The sequence below is a fragment of the Octopus sinensis genome, linkage group LG4, assembly GCF_006345805.1.
Source record: "Octopus sinensis linkage group LG4, ASM634580v1, whole genome shotgun sequence".
NCBI lineage: Eukaryota > Metazoa > Mollusca > Cephalopoda > Octopoda > Octopodidae > Octopus > Octopus sinensis.
This window is the reverse complement of record NC_043000.1, coordinates 125425238-125439451: the sequence shown is the minus strand read 5'-3', so window position 1 is coordinate 125439451 and position 14214 is coordinate 125425238. Positions and strand designations below refer to the sequence as shown.

The following is a 14214-nucleotide window of genomic DNA, read 5'->3' as shown; positions in this document are numbered from 1 at the left end:
ATTTATAAAAAAAATTTCCAAACAGTCAAGCCTTTAATAATTGCTTTCTTTTTAATAACTGTTACATACCTAATTAATAAGCAGCTTTCTCCATTATAACACACACACACACACCACACACACACACATATATACATACATATGTATATTTGTCACAAACTATTATATTCACTACAGCCTGTCATAAATGATACTAAACCATTCTAAATCATTCTCACAAACTATCTTAGTAATCCAGAGAGGATTTCTACTCAGAATAATAAATGATTATCTGCATGTATCCCACTTTCCATAGTATGTACACCATATCTCTGTGTTGTAAGAGGTAATTAAAAGGGTTGGTGTCTGGAAGAACATCCAACTAAAGTCCTGTCCAACCCATGCCAGTATGGGAAATCAGTCATAATGATGAACCAATTATATTACTTATATTACTATGGGAGAGAGAAGAATCTAAAACAGAACCACCATTTACCCTCTGCTGTGAATAAGGGGAATGGAATTTTAACCTTATACCCTTACAACTTGAATAAAAGTAAAGCTGACTGATCATCTATAAAACACTTATAAACAAATTAGCCAGGAAGAAACAACTAAAATGCGACAATAGTAGTAAACAAGTGAACTTTGTAAGAATATTTACAGAAATGTAATCAACTAATTTATCTCATTAACACAACTAAGATTACAAAGGCTGTATCTTGTTTCACTCTTGGATGCTCTCCATATGCCAATATAACTCAGACACTCTTCCAATAAACTCAATTGTCCTCAAAGGACTCTAGAATGTTTTGACAATCATATTGTCAACGTTCCAACATTCCAGCAATAAAAATCTTTTACAGAAATTTCGATTTCTGCTTGATCTTCCTTAATAGCTATTTCTTTTATCGCTAATCTTTCTCTAATATGGCTATTACAATTGTTGGAGAAGTTTGGAATATCTTGACCTTCATTACACTACCATACAAAACAGTTCGCAGAATTTGTGAAATCTTTCTTTGCTTACACTATTCACAAAGTTCCTCTGTATTGGTTAGCATTCTTTTATTTACTTGTTTCAGTCAGACTGCCCTTGCTAGAACACTGCCTTGAGGAATTTGGTCAAATGAATCCACCTCAGTATTCATTTTTTAAGACTGGCACATACTATCGGCCTCTTTGCTGAACTGTTAAATTACAGGGATGTAAACATACTAGCACCGGTTGTCAAGTGATGGTAGGAGACAAAGACACACATACAAGCTTCTTTTAGTTTTTCTCTACCAAATCCACTCAAAGCCTTGGTTGGTCTGAGGCTATAATAGACACTCACCCAAAGTACCACACAGTGAGACTGAACCCCAAATCACGTGATTGGGGGGAAAAAAATTAGCGTAGAGCCATACCTGTACCTATCAGCCTTTTAGCAAAGGTCATGGATACTATTCCCCTTTCAGTATTATTTCTTTTTTAAACCACTCAAAATTTACTCAAATTCCAAGAAAATATTAAGAGTATTTAACAGCTAAAGTAAATCTTACACTTTTTATCCATTATGAATTTTATTCCATCAATCTAACAATACCTTAATAGTGATGTGCTGTTTTTATACCAATATAAATATAACTAATTAGTTCACTTACTACCTTTTTACTTCTGATAGTTATTGTTGCTGTTAGGTAAAAAAAAAAAATTTTTTTTTAAGTCAAAACTCATGCTGATTCCATAAAAAATCTCAAAAGCATCCATCAATGGGTATATACCAATCTTGTCTCAACAGCAAGAAAACATGTGACTCATCAAGAAAATATAGCACCACAACCTCTTTACTCATGAGAACTTAGCTAGACTCCTTAAAAATCTCTTTAGAAGTCAAATCTTCTCATTATCAATCATTTCTCTTGTGATAGCACATCCTTAACATTTCCAGGATTACATCCCAAATACTGAGCTTTTTTTTTCAGGGTCATAAGGTGCTTCAACTCCATCAGTTATCGATACCCTATAGAGCTCTCGGTTCAGATGAGGAGCACAATGGATTTTTGCTCTTACATCTGTGAAGGTGGCACACAGTCATCCTAAACAGCATCCCAAATAAAAAAAAAAAGATAATTTTAAAAAAAATGAAAATGTCAACTTGACTGATAGGCATAAAGTCACTCAGACATAATCTAACTTCTAGCCTACAAGGCTTTTTGTGTTTGTTTGTTTTTTCTGCTGCTCTTCTAATGGCCTCTGTTCTTCATGGCTGGCTATGTTCATGCCATCCCTACTCAAGTATTCCCAACCAATTGGTCCCACCTCTCATTTTTGCTTTGTCCAACCAACCAGACCTACACCCAGTTGTTCCATCCTAGAACATCTTCCCTCTGGAATTCCTTGAAGATTTATATCTTTCATGCAGTTATTGACTTACAAAGGTTCAAGAGGAACATTAATAATGTTGTCCTCACCACCAGTCAGGGAGCTCTTATTACAAGACATATGCACTGCCTCTTCCTCCAGATCCCACAAGTAAAATATGCTTATTGTCTTCAGTATCGATGTTAAAGCTCCAAATGAAATAATTCCTCATATGGAAATTCTAAAAGAGACTATTCTTAAAGGTATTCTCCACAAAAATATATAGTATGTCACTGGTTTCCTGAAAATTTCTTTTCATTCATTAATGCTAAGTCAAATCAAAGATGATTAGTTTTTTTTATTCATTCTTAAAATGTTATAAAACTCAATGAACTTTGTTAGACTTCTAATTTTCTTTCATGCAAATCTTTCTGACATTTAATGTAACAATGCATGAAATAAACTTCCAAAAACCAGTTAGTTTAAATAGAAAAGTTGAAACATTAAAGTCTGAGTTAGCAATAAATACAGTAATAAAGAGGTATGTTAATAACTTTTAAAAAATTAGTTAAAGAGATGAAACTATTAAGAAATGCCATCAGCAAATAAAATTTTAAGGAAGGAAAAGCAGATAAACAAGAAAGAAATAGCAAATTAAAAATGAAATCATATTGCATAATAACAGACTTTATATATACATACACGGGGAGAGAGAGAGAGAGAGAGAGAGAGAGAGAGAGAGAGAGAAAGAGAGAGAGAAAGAGAGAGAGAAAGAGAGAGAGAAAGAGAGAGAGAAGAGAGAGAGAGAGAAAGAGAGAGAGAAAGAGAGAAGAAAGAGAGAGAGAAAGAGAGAGGAAAGAGATAGAGAAGAGAGAGAGAAGAGAGAAGAAGAGAGAGAAGAGAAAGAGAGAGAGAAAGAGAGAGAGAAGAGAGAGAAAGAGAGAGAGAAGAGAGAGAGAAAGAGAGAGAGAAGAGAGAGAGAAGAGAGAGAGAGAAGAGAGAGAAAGAGAGAGAGAAAGAGAGAGAGAGAAAGAGAGAGAGAAAGAGAGAGAGAGAGAGAGAAGAGAGGAGAGAAAGAGAGAAAGAGAGAGGAGAGAGAGAAAGAGATAGAGAGAGAAACGAGAGAAAGAGAGAGAGAGAGAGAGAGAAAGATAGAGAGAAGAGAGAGAAAGAGAGAGAGATAAAGAGAGAGAGAGAGAAAGAGAGAGAGAGAAAGAGAGAATAGAGAAGAGAGAGAGAAAGAGAGATATGAGAAAGAGAGAGAGATAGAAGAGAGACAGAGAAGAGAGAGAAGAAGAGAGAGAATAGAAGAGAGAGAGAGAAGAGGAGAGAGAGAAAGAGAGAGAGAGAAAGAGAGAGAAGAGAAGGAGGAAAGAGAGAAGAGAAAGAACGAAGAGAGAGAGAAAGAGAAAAGAAAGAAAGAGAGATAAGAAGAGATAAAGAGAGAGAGAGAAGAAGAGAGAGAGAGAGAGAGAGAGAGAGAGAGAGAGAGAGATTCTGAGGAGCTTGTGTTTGCAGGCACATGTTCTTGCAGGCAAAATTAAGTTTTATACTATCCTGTTCATCACTTCTGAATTCCAATGAATCAAAGATCATAGCTTCAATTCTCAAAACCTTCATTTAAACTGAGAATACTATTTCAAGCTCAGATTTGCAGAGTCATGGAATAAACTAACCATTTTAGTTGTTAGCTGTGGCAAAAATTCTGTTTCTCCCAAATTTACCAACACTACTTTTGACATACCTATACACCTTTCCTCTCCATAAGCTCACTTTTCTGTTTTCTTATGTTATAGTCTGGGTGCCTCCCATACACTTTTGTTTATCAATGCTTTCTCTTATTGCTGTTTTCTGTTCTCTCTTTTACCTACTTAGGTTCAATTTTAGTTCACCTGAGCACTGTATACAATAATCTGATTATTATCATTTAATGCCATTACATTTCATATTGTATATGAACAATATGCTTGGACTATCACCTTAAAGAATCTTAGAGTCAACCTGGATTCCTAGACTGACCTATTATCATTTCGATGTAGCATCATAGTGTGTGTGTGATGATGATGATGATATATATATATATATATATATATGAGTTCATTGAAAATATTTGTGTAAAGCCATTTCTTTCAACAGTTGAAAGTCTCTTGTAGTTTTGTTTTGATGTGGGTGACATAGACTTAAACCATTACACAATTTAACATCAACTAGTTGCAGGCATTCAAGCCAAGTCTCCAGGTGGAGGACAGCATTTTTTTTTCTATTCACCTGTGTCAGAGGCCCTGAAAAGCATAATGAGCACTGGCTTTCTTCCTCTGACTATATTTTCCAACTGGAGTAACTTTGTATCTCCCTACAGCAAAATACCTGTTCTTGTCTATCAAATTTCAACCTCTCATCACCTGGCATAAAGCCACCTCTCTCAATACTACTCTGCCCTCAGTTGAGGGGGTCCTGCCTTTTAGTTTTACTTCGTGACCCTACTAATATTGGTGCCATGTAAAAAGCACTAAGGTGGTTGGCATTAGGAAGAGCATCCAACCATAGTAATCATGCCAAAGCTGACATTGGAATTTGGTGCAGTCCTCTGGTTCCCTAGCTCGTTCAACTGTCCAACCCATACCAGCATAGAAAACAGATGGTGGTAATGATATATATTGTGGTAAATCAAAGCAAAATCTATGAGAGCCAAATCAACTGATTCTCAAAATAATATTGCAAAACAGGCCAGTGTAATGTTATTAGAACAATAACAGTTGTTAGTTATGAAATATGAAGATGCTTCCTACATCTTAATGATTCCCTCAGGCATGAGGATGATATAAGTAGCTGCACCTAATTCCAAAATTTCTGAGGTTATTACAGCCATTTCCTATTAACTTCAGTAATCAAGCATAAATAAAATTTAATTTATTACACCAACACAAAAACATTTTCGTTACTAATATAGCCATGCTAAAAAAAAATGTCTATTTTAATCCTTTTATGTATGGAAATATTTTTCTACGTCATAATTTTTTTTCTTTTTAATAATTTTCCTCTAAATCTGGATTATTTCAGCTGCATTTTCCATCATTGTAAGGATTATATTTTTATTCATAAAAAATATATTTTAAGACAGAACAGGCAGGTATTAATTACATCAAAGAGATTTTGCAAGCTATCACAGTTCTGTTGTCACTCCTCGATTAGATGGTGTTTCTGCAACAGTAATTCTATATATGTTGGTATTTATAAAGCAATCCAATTCGAGAGACTATGAACTACCACTATCCCTGCAGTGAATTCATGGAAAAAGAGAAGTCTTCTGTATTCTATATTCTTTCAAGAGTAGTCTGCTCTATCCACAGAACAATGGATTAGAGGATTCTGTAGAGCATGTAACAAAATACTTAGTTTATAAATACATTTCTTCACTTCTGCTAAGGTGAGACTTGGCCTTTCATCCCCCCAGAGTCAATAAATACAGTTCCAATTAAAATTTAAAAAAAAAACAGTTGATTTAATCTTATCTAATTTCCCCCAAAATGTCTGACTTTATGTCTAAGAAATCTACAGAAATCCAACAACTGCACTGGCAAATACACGTCTAAATTACCTAAACTTTAGTAACTCTCTCAGAGATAAAACAAAATCTTTGTACCTGGTTTGTAGATATGAAAACCTTACATATTCTTCCAGGAAGCTTTTCATCTAACATTTTCTATTGAAAATTAATTCTAGTACTTTATCCAAGCTATCTACACTTTTACAGCCCGTTCCTTCTAAGACAAAGACACCAAAGACTACTTAGATTAATAGCCTTTCAAACATTTTTATCTCATGCTCATAAATTACTAACCAAAGGACTACTGGCATCCTTCATGTTTCTCAGCTATTCTTGGAGATAGAACATTTACTTGAAAAACATGCATTATTTCAAATACTTTGATGTTAATATGACTTGTTACTGATTTGTGCACTTTGTAACAGTCATTTTCTACAGCTTTCAAGTTGTTTATTCCTAGCATTCTTCTGTAATTCCATTTGGTTCAAATAACTATATTTAATAAATATGCATGCATGCATATCTATCTATCTATATATATATATATATATATATAAAATCAATATTTGTGTAAATGCTTTTACTTGAGTCAGTTATCTATAGTTGTGGATAATCCACTCTACTAAGCTACTATAAAACTACGGATAAGCGACTATTTTACATGGTTCTGAGAATAAGATAGTAAATCACATTAACAGAGAAGCTATTTTCAGTTCTCTTAACTTTTTCAGTATCAACCTGCATGAAATTGGACACTAAAATATTTGTATTAAGATTTCACTGGAAATTTCCATTATAACATGAATAATAAGATTTTAGCTGCTCAAACACATTACTAATAAATAGAGATTTTACTAAGGTATTCTAAAATCTTTATTATGAAAATTGAGACTCATTAGAAAGATAGTCAATAAAGGGTTAACAGGTTTTCAAGAGCAAAATTTCTTATTAATCCTTTCGCAATTAATTTTCTGTCTTAATCTGGAAAATAATGAATATGCAAGTGCTTAGTTAAAATAAGCTATCTTTTAATTATTGGACTGGTGTCTGCCTGAACATGCCAAAAAGTCCTAACATTAAAAAAAAAAAATATCGGCTTTAATTCAATCCATTTTTATAGATTATTTTGGTAGAATCCTTAGAGTCCTTAATATTAGGTTTTAATTTAAATATAATTTAAATGAGAAGTTTTGTATTAGGCAGTCAAAAGCAGGTTAGTGTTAAATGTTAATCAAGCCACGACATCTTGTAGTGTTAAGTAATTAATCAAATCACATCTTATGAATGATGCTGGGTTTCACCTCTTACAATTTGTCTTACACAGCTGACTTTATGATTATATTTTCTATGCATTCTCCTACATTTTCTTCCAAGTTACCAGTTGATTTCAAATTCCAACTGAAAGGATTTTTCTAACTGAAAGCTGCTTAAAAATGCGAGCAATTACTTCCATTAATTTATTACCTTACTGAATCTTACAAAAGCTTTTAGTCAGCAATATATAAAAAGTTATTTCTGAATTAAGAGGGGCTTAAATGCAAATTAGATTTTTGTTTAAAAAACAAAAATTGTCACAAATATCAACTAATGTTAGATTTTTGCTGTAAATAGTAAGGTTATCTTATAAAGATGGAGTTTGATTTTTTGCCAATCTTGTTCAGTATGTTGTGCATATCATACAAAAATTCAGTCTGTCTAAGAGGACCTTGAGGACAAAAGGAGATTGAGAAATAATCAGGACACAGCAGCTATGAAACTAGAACAGAATTTCCATAGCAACCACTGCAGCCTGGCCTGCTTGTCACATATTTGTCTTGTTAGGCACCAATATGTCTACAGTCAATGTGGACAGACTCCTTTGTGAATCTTCATTTGGAAAGCTTTGATAAAGAAGGCCGAATGGCTAAATTCACCTTCGCAGGATTTGAATTCAGAATTTAAAGACCTGGAACAAATGTTGTATGGCATTTTTCTGGCATTCTAATAATTTTGCCAATACACCACTCTTATATAGAATGTAATTAAGTTCATTTTATTCTATATTACTCCTTCGCTACAACATTTCTTCACAGTCAAATGAGTATGAAACAAATATTCCAACTCAAAACTATTGAACAAAAATATGGAAATTTTATGCACACACACACACACACATATATACATACACCTATGTATAATGTATAAACACAAGTATATGCAAATGACAGATGAGTGGGTGAGAGTGACTGCATTGTACACACATACACACACAAAGAAAATGTCATTAATAGTTGTATAAAAACTGTTGCCTTTGAAGAAAACAGAAGATAACATGGTGGATAATAAGGTCCAAAATTCTCTGTACATAGAAAAAAGAAAATGAAATGCAGGATGGCCATGGCTAGAATGCTTTTGATCACAGATGTGCTTAATCAAAGCTGACAACAGAAGATGGAAGACTAGTAAAGAAAAGGTTAAGATCAGTAAGAAATATCATTAAAAAGGAATGAGTATGTTAACTTGAGGTAAATTACAAGGAAAAGTGAAAGCTGGAGATGATTAAATGTAGATAAGAATGAAAAAAAAATATATGTCTAGGTTGCGACAAACCTGAAATCAATGTCATACCTTTTATCAGGCGTTTGTTCTTTATCTTCGTTTCTGAAGTTATTAAATAAAAAAAGAATAAAAGTTACGTTACCATATAATTTATCTCTCAGCTTTTCCAAGAGTTTCTGTAGCCTTATCAATATCGTCGATATATATATATTTATATATGTATGTATATATAAATGAAATGTGTAGTTGTACCCATGAATGTGTGTGCATGTGCATAAATGCACACACAATTTCTGTTATCTCATACTGGCAAAATGAGCATATTCTTGTTAACAGATGCATGGCCTCCTTAGCAGCAACAACTGAGGAAAGACTAGGCAGTAAAGAAGATATATATAATGTGATTGATGGCAATGGCTTTTAGTTTCTTGGGTGTTTTGGCTTCAAGCCTCAAGCCAAGCCAATGTGCCACTGCCACAAACCAGCTGATTGTCTATCTGCTGCTTCATCATCAGGCATGCACAGTTGCATCAGAGTCAACCTTCCTACTTTCTTCAAACTGGCAGCATTGGCAAAGCACCCAGGTGACTAAAACAAAGTGACATGATGCGCCTATCTGAGCACATCCCTTCCTTGCACCAGCCAACATCAAATGTTAAGTCTGCTTTGTCAGGATAAACCTGGAGCTAATCACAAATGGAAGATATGCCACGAAATGTTTGTGGGTATAGCTTATCTCAGACAACAATAACCCTTCGCAGGAATATAGAGCACCTTCAATTTATCACTGTTATAGAAAATTTATGAGAGAGAATAAAAATGAGGAATATGATCCATATGACCCTAAAGCCTTGTTTATGAGATATGACAAAATGGGCAAAATAAGTCATGAGGCTTAAATGGGTTAAAAGACATTCATGAAGGATTACAATGAAAATGAAATGCATACAAAAATACAAATTACAATCTAAAATCACAATCAATAAAGTTATTTGCAAACAGTTTGTAGCAAGTCATCAAAAGAAGCATTATTGAAAATTAGTCAAAAAGAAAAGGCTATTTCTGTTAAATGGAATTATTTCTTAAATCTTTGAATGGACATGGTACTGTTGCTCAGTTTAAGCACCGAGGCCTGGCTCTTCGGTTCTTTCAGTTGTACCAGGTCCCCAATCTGAGGATAACTGGATACCTTGATGCACTGCTCCCAAATTCAGCAACATACCAATCCTTTGTTTCCTACCAACACCCAGCAGTCTTGGAGAGTAGTGCCCATGATTCTTTTTGTTGTTCTTCCATTTTCTCTGGCAGAACAGGGGGTGGGGACAAAACAAAATGAGAACATGCCTAAATTTTGATACTTCTATGAGGCTGATCAAAGCCTTGCAGGTCAATTTAGTAGTTGGAGACAGAAAAAAGCCAGAGAGGAGTGGGGGAGGGGCACACCCTTGTCTTGAAATCATGTGATGACTATACAAGCACCATGAATGATCACACAAGCTATGTTCATTTCCAATCTTTTATGAAATACATGTCTGGCCAAAGGGAAATATTACCTTACTTTTTGTCTATGTATCACTATACCCAATGAACACTTCCCTTATAATTGATGGTAGGATGTGATTTGAAGATTTGGTTGCTATTTCGAGTAGGTCAAGCAGCTACATATGGAAAGTGTTGATGTTGTTCTCATAAATTATATGTAAATTCAGATACATGTTTGAATACCATTTCTACTTAGTTTAAAACATTACTGCTATCCATTGTAGGATTATATGAAGTGCAGAAATTGAAAAACAATTTTAAAAATTGAGAAATTCATAATCTCCATATATATGTAAAGCTGAAGTTGTCTGTATATGGCAGGTTTGGTAGCCTTCAACAAACACTATCTCCTCCGAGACCCTGCAGCACAAGTTGACCAAAATTGAGAGTATGATAGAAGGCTTGCTCTTCCTTCCGTAGAAAAAAAAATTCAAATCGGACCATGTTATCACCAAAAATTATTTACATCAAAAAGGTGCTTTTTTTTCTATGAAAATCCCTATTTTTTACAATTTTTTTTACTGCTGTGTCGCCATTTTTTGGTGTATTTCAACCAGAAAATTGTTCACTTAAAGGCAATAACAAGCTACATTATGCAAATTTTTTTACTTTTCAAAAATTCCAATTCTAAAGGGTCGAAACAAACCCGAGCAACGCCGGGCAATACTGCTAACATACAATAAAGCAGAAGCTTTGCTATAAAGCTAGCTTGGTGTAGTTATTTAGTTAAATGATCTTAGTAGCTCACACAAACAATATTTGCCTGCAGCCTTTTCATTATTTTCATAATCGGGAGACAAATATCCTATAAATTAGGAGCAATTTATTACGGAATAATACCCATTGATAGATTATGAACCAAGATGTTATTGAGTAGCTTGGTCAGCCTTGAACAAATAGATCATACAAGACTGGGACAATCAACTGAATGCTTCAGGCAAAACTAAGGTTCCTCATATCAGACATGCTTGATTCAACTTCACTTAAGCTCACATTACATACTTATACACTATGACTTTATTTTGCAGGGGTTATACACAAAGTCAAACAGGATTGAATGCTCTAGCAATTCAACCAATAACTACACTACTGAACGCTTATTTCATTTCCATATAGTCCTTCACTGTTTTTCACAAATAACATGTCATTATGCTTGTATTCTTCCCTATTTCACTGAATACAATAACAGCAAACCCTGTTTTCTTCTAACTTTTACAAAGATTGAGAAATGAACAATAATTTTTCTGTCACCTTGGATCTAACTTAATGATGGATACAACATATAGCCCATTAAGAGATTTGTGCAGAATTGTCCCAGCATTCCAAAACTAACAATAGTTGAAGGGTCACTGTTCCTCACACAATTGTGACTTTTGGAGGTTCACACTCATATTTGCCATTAAACCTTCAGCATTTAAACTGGCCAAATCTAGTTTAAGTATTCTACTTGTCTTGTGTTCAAATCAGCTAGATCCAGCCTCTCACACCAACCCTACAATGTCATTTTAAAAAATAAATAACCACATCACTGAAATTTCAAAACTAGGAGGTAATGGATGATTAGTTAAAAACAATGAATAAATAAACATTACATTTGCAAGAGTAATCTGAATGCTAAAGGGTTAAAGGACAATCACAATGTCTTACTTGATGTCAATGTAATTGAAAATTGCCTTCAGGTACTTAACTGATAACTTACTTTATCAATCTCAGCAGGATGACAAACAAGGATGACCTCAGAGTGATTTGAGCTCCTAATGTAAAAGATCAAAACTAAATACTGCAAAGCATTTTGTCCAGTGTTCTGCTAATTGATTATGCAGTTCATATTACTCAGGGACATTTTTGTAGTACACAGGTTAGCAATATCATACTCCAGAAAGTAAAGCTAAAAATAAAATCCTTATACCATACACAAACATTATATGCTCACAAAAAATATAAACAATACATTGGTTGATTAGTAAACAAAATATACAAAATACTATTTTGTTTTATTTTTAGCCAAACAGTACTTCATTATCTCAATACCTTTAATCTAGAAGTAGATTAAATAACAAATGGTTCAGTGATTACTGCAGTAGTGTGAATTGCAGTTTTAAGTTTAGACCAAATAAAAATGAAGACTAACTGCTATAGCATAAACATTTAACTAGAATACGCTCCATAGATTTTGATAGACTTTTAGCCAGAACAATTAGTTAATTATAAACAAATTAATTATTCATAGCTGCAGTATTTTCTTCGATAAAATTATCAAATAAGAGATGAAGATTACTCATATGTTAGAAATAAATGGAACAACTTGTTATAAAAATTTTCAAACAGTAGGTTTATTCTCAATGACAGCCTTGAGGTTTTGATAGGGAAACTGAAGTAGCCAAAGGGAAAATCAGACCCCAATCCACCCCCACCTCTCTCTTTCTACTTTCCCCACCAATAATTAGAAACCTCGTTTACTCCTTCAGCCAGAATGATTGAACTCAGTTTTATAAAACACTGAATACATTATGAAGGTCACTGTAACCATGTCAAGAGGAAGTGTATGAAAGGAAATAAATACTTGTGATTTCATCTTCGTCTTCTGTTAGTGTAAAGCCACAATTAAGACAACCACAACGTAAGAAAAACTGCACTAGTAATTTAGATAATAAATACATCCAGGATATTGCCTGCTCCAGCAAACAAATGACTTAACAAGATGCCAAAGTATTGAACAGCTCTGATAGGCCAATACAAACTTGTGAGATGCCTTAACTGCTGCTAGTAATGCTTGTTCCCATGTTAATTCCACACACACACTGCCGTTATCAACTATATTCCACAAGACAAATACATTTAAGAAATGAAATCGGGCTTCCTTTGTTTGGGACACACTTAAAATGCAAACGAGGGCCTGTTTTATTGCAGAATGATGGTGTATTTATAAATTTACTATAAATAGTGAATTCTTAATTAACATATGGTAAAAATTTACTTTCATCAAAATATTCTTTCTGTGTTTAATTTTATTATTGTAACTAAATATTCAATTTAATCCATGAAGAAATGATGCAGGCCTGTATTCTATAAAAGCTGTCATTTAATGTTCCATTAGCTTTGATTGGGCTATTGCAACAGTTGCTTTCATGCAGTTTTTCATTCAGAAAAATCTAAGGTGTTTTTAACACTGGAAACATTGAATTAATTGTAAAATCTAGGCATTTCATGAATATTTATGAAGCAGCATGAGCATTCAGAAAAGAGAAAAGCTGCAATGAATGATGGCAGAAACATAAAGGAAGGGATAGGTTGCAGAGAAGAAAAGATAGAAGAGAAAAATAAAAATTAATGGAGATGTAAAAATAGACGGAGATGAAAAATAGCACTTGTCATTTTAATTTTTAGCATAGCTTTTATAGGTTTCCTCTAATTTTTTTTTTTTTCTAGAAATCAATGAATGATTTCAACATTTAAAAAGCCAATGGGTATAAAATTAAATAGATCAACAATTGTAAAGTGGATCATTTTTCCAAGATGGTTAATTTTCATTTTCTAGCTTTCTCTCTATCAAAACAGCTTTCTATAAATAGTCTAGGATTTAATTTGCTACATTTGACTTGATAAATTTTCTAAAAATATTAATTCTGGGAGGATAATCATTATGTATTAAAAATAAGGATGCATTTAGAAATGACATTCTATGTATCTGTGTGGTGTGTTGTCTATAGTAGATAACATCTCAATTGCTCTCTCTCTCTCTCTACACACACACACACACACACAAAACTGATATGAATTTGATGTCTAAGTGGATTAGAATATATGGAATTGTCATAATCAAATATCTGATGGCTCTAGGTCATTTTTCTCCACATAAATATCTGATAAGACAATATTTACTTCTTTCTGACAAGACAAGGCCAACCTTTATTCATACTAATCTTATTGATCTCCGTGAATATTGAACTAAAAACAGAAGAACATAACCAAATCCTATAAGGCATCCAATTCCATCACGCTCCTGATTTCCAACAATCCACTGCTTAGAATCAATAAGCTGAGGTCATATGACTTAAATACCAAATATCAAAAAAAGTCAATATAAACTTAGAGAAAATTTGAGATGTAACTAATATATATTCCTAACTAAGTTTCATGAAAATGAATGGATTAAAAATATTAATTGAAAATATTACAAAACAGCCTGCATTTTCAGAAATAACTAATTATGGGAACCTCAAAGATTAATTAAACAAAACTTTCTTCATTCAGTATAGATA

At 33.3% G+C, this 14214-nt stretch overlaps 1 protein-coding gene and 1 long non-coding RNA gene across 20 annotated transcripts in view; one reads left to right on the top strand and one right to left on the bottom strand.

The window, feature by feature from the left end:
- The window catches only part of LOC118763113, a 285588-nt gene that overhangs the window by 144332 nt on the left and 127042 nt on the right, over positions 1-14214 (top strand). The gene's annotated exons all lie outside the window — the stretch shown is intronic.
- LOC115211116 (kinesin-like protein KIF13B) overlaps positions 1-14214 on the bottom strand; it is a 772943-nt gene that overhangs the window by 681651 nt on the left and 77078 nt on the right. For 13 of the 19 annotated variants that reach the window (XM_036502438.1, XM_036502452.1, XM_036502447.1 and 10 more), the window contains exon 3: positions 8462-8512. The exons of 3 other annotated variants lie outside the window; for them this stretch is intronic. In XM_036502438.1, coding sequence (XP_036358331.1) covers positions 8462-8512 — 51 coding nt within the window. The remainder of the gene's footprint in view (positions 1-8461; positions 8513-14214) is intronic. 3 more of the 19 variants (XM_036502439.1, XM_036502440.1, XM_036502448.1) reach the window with 1 other exon arrangement.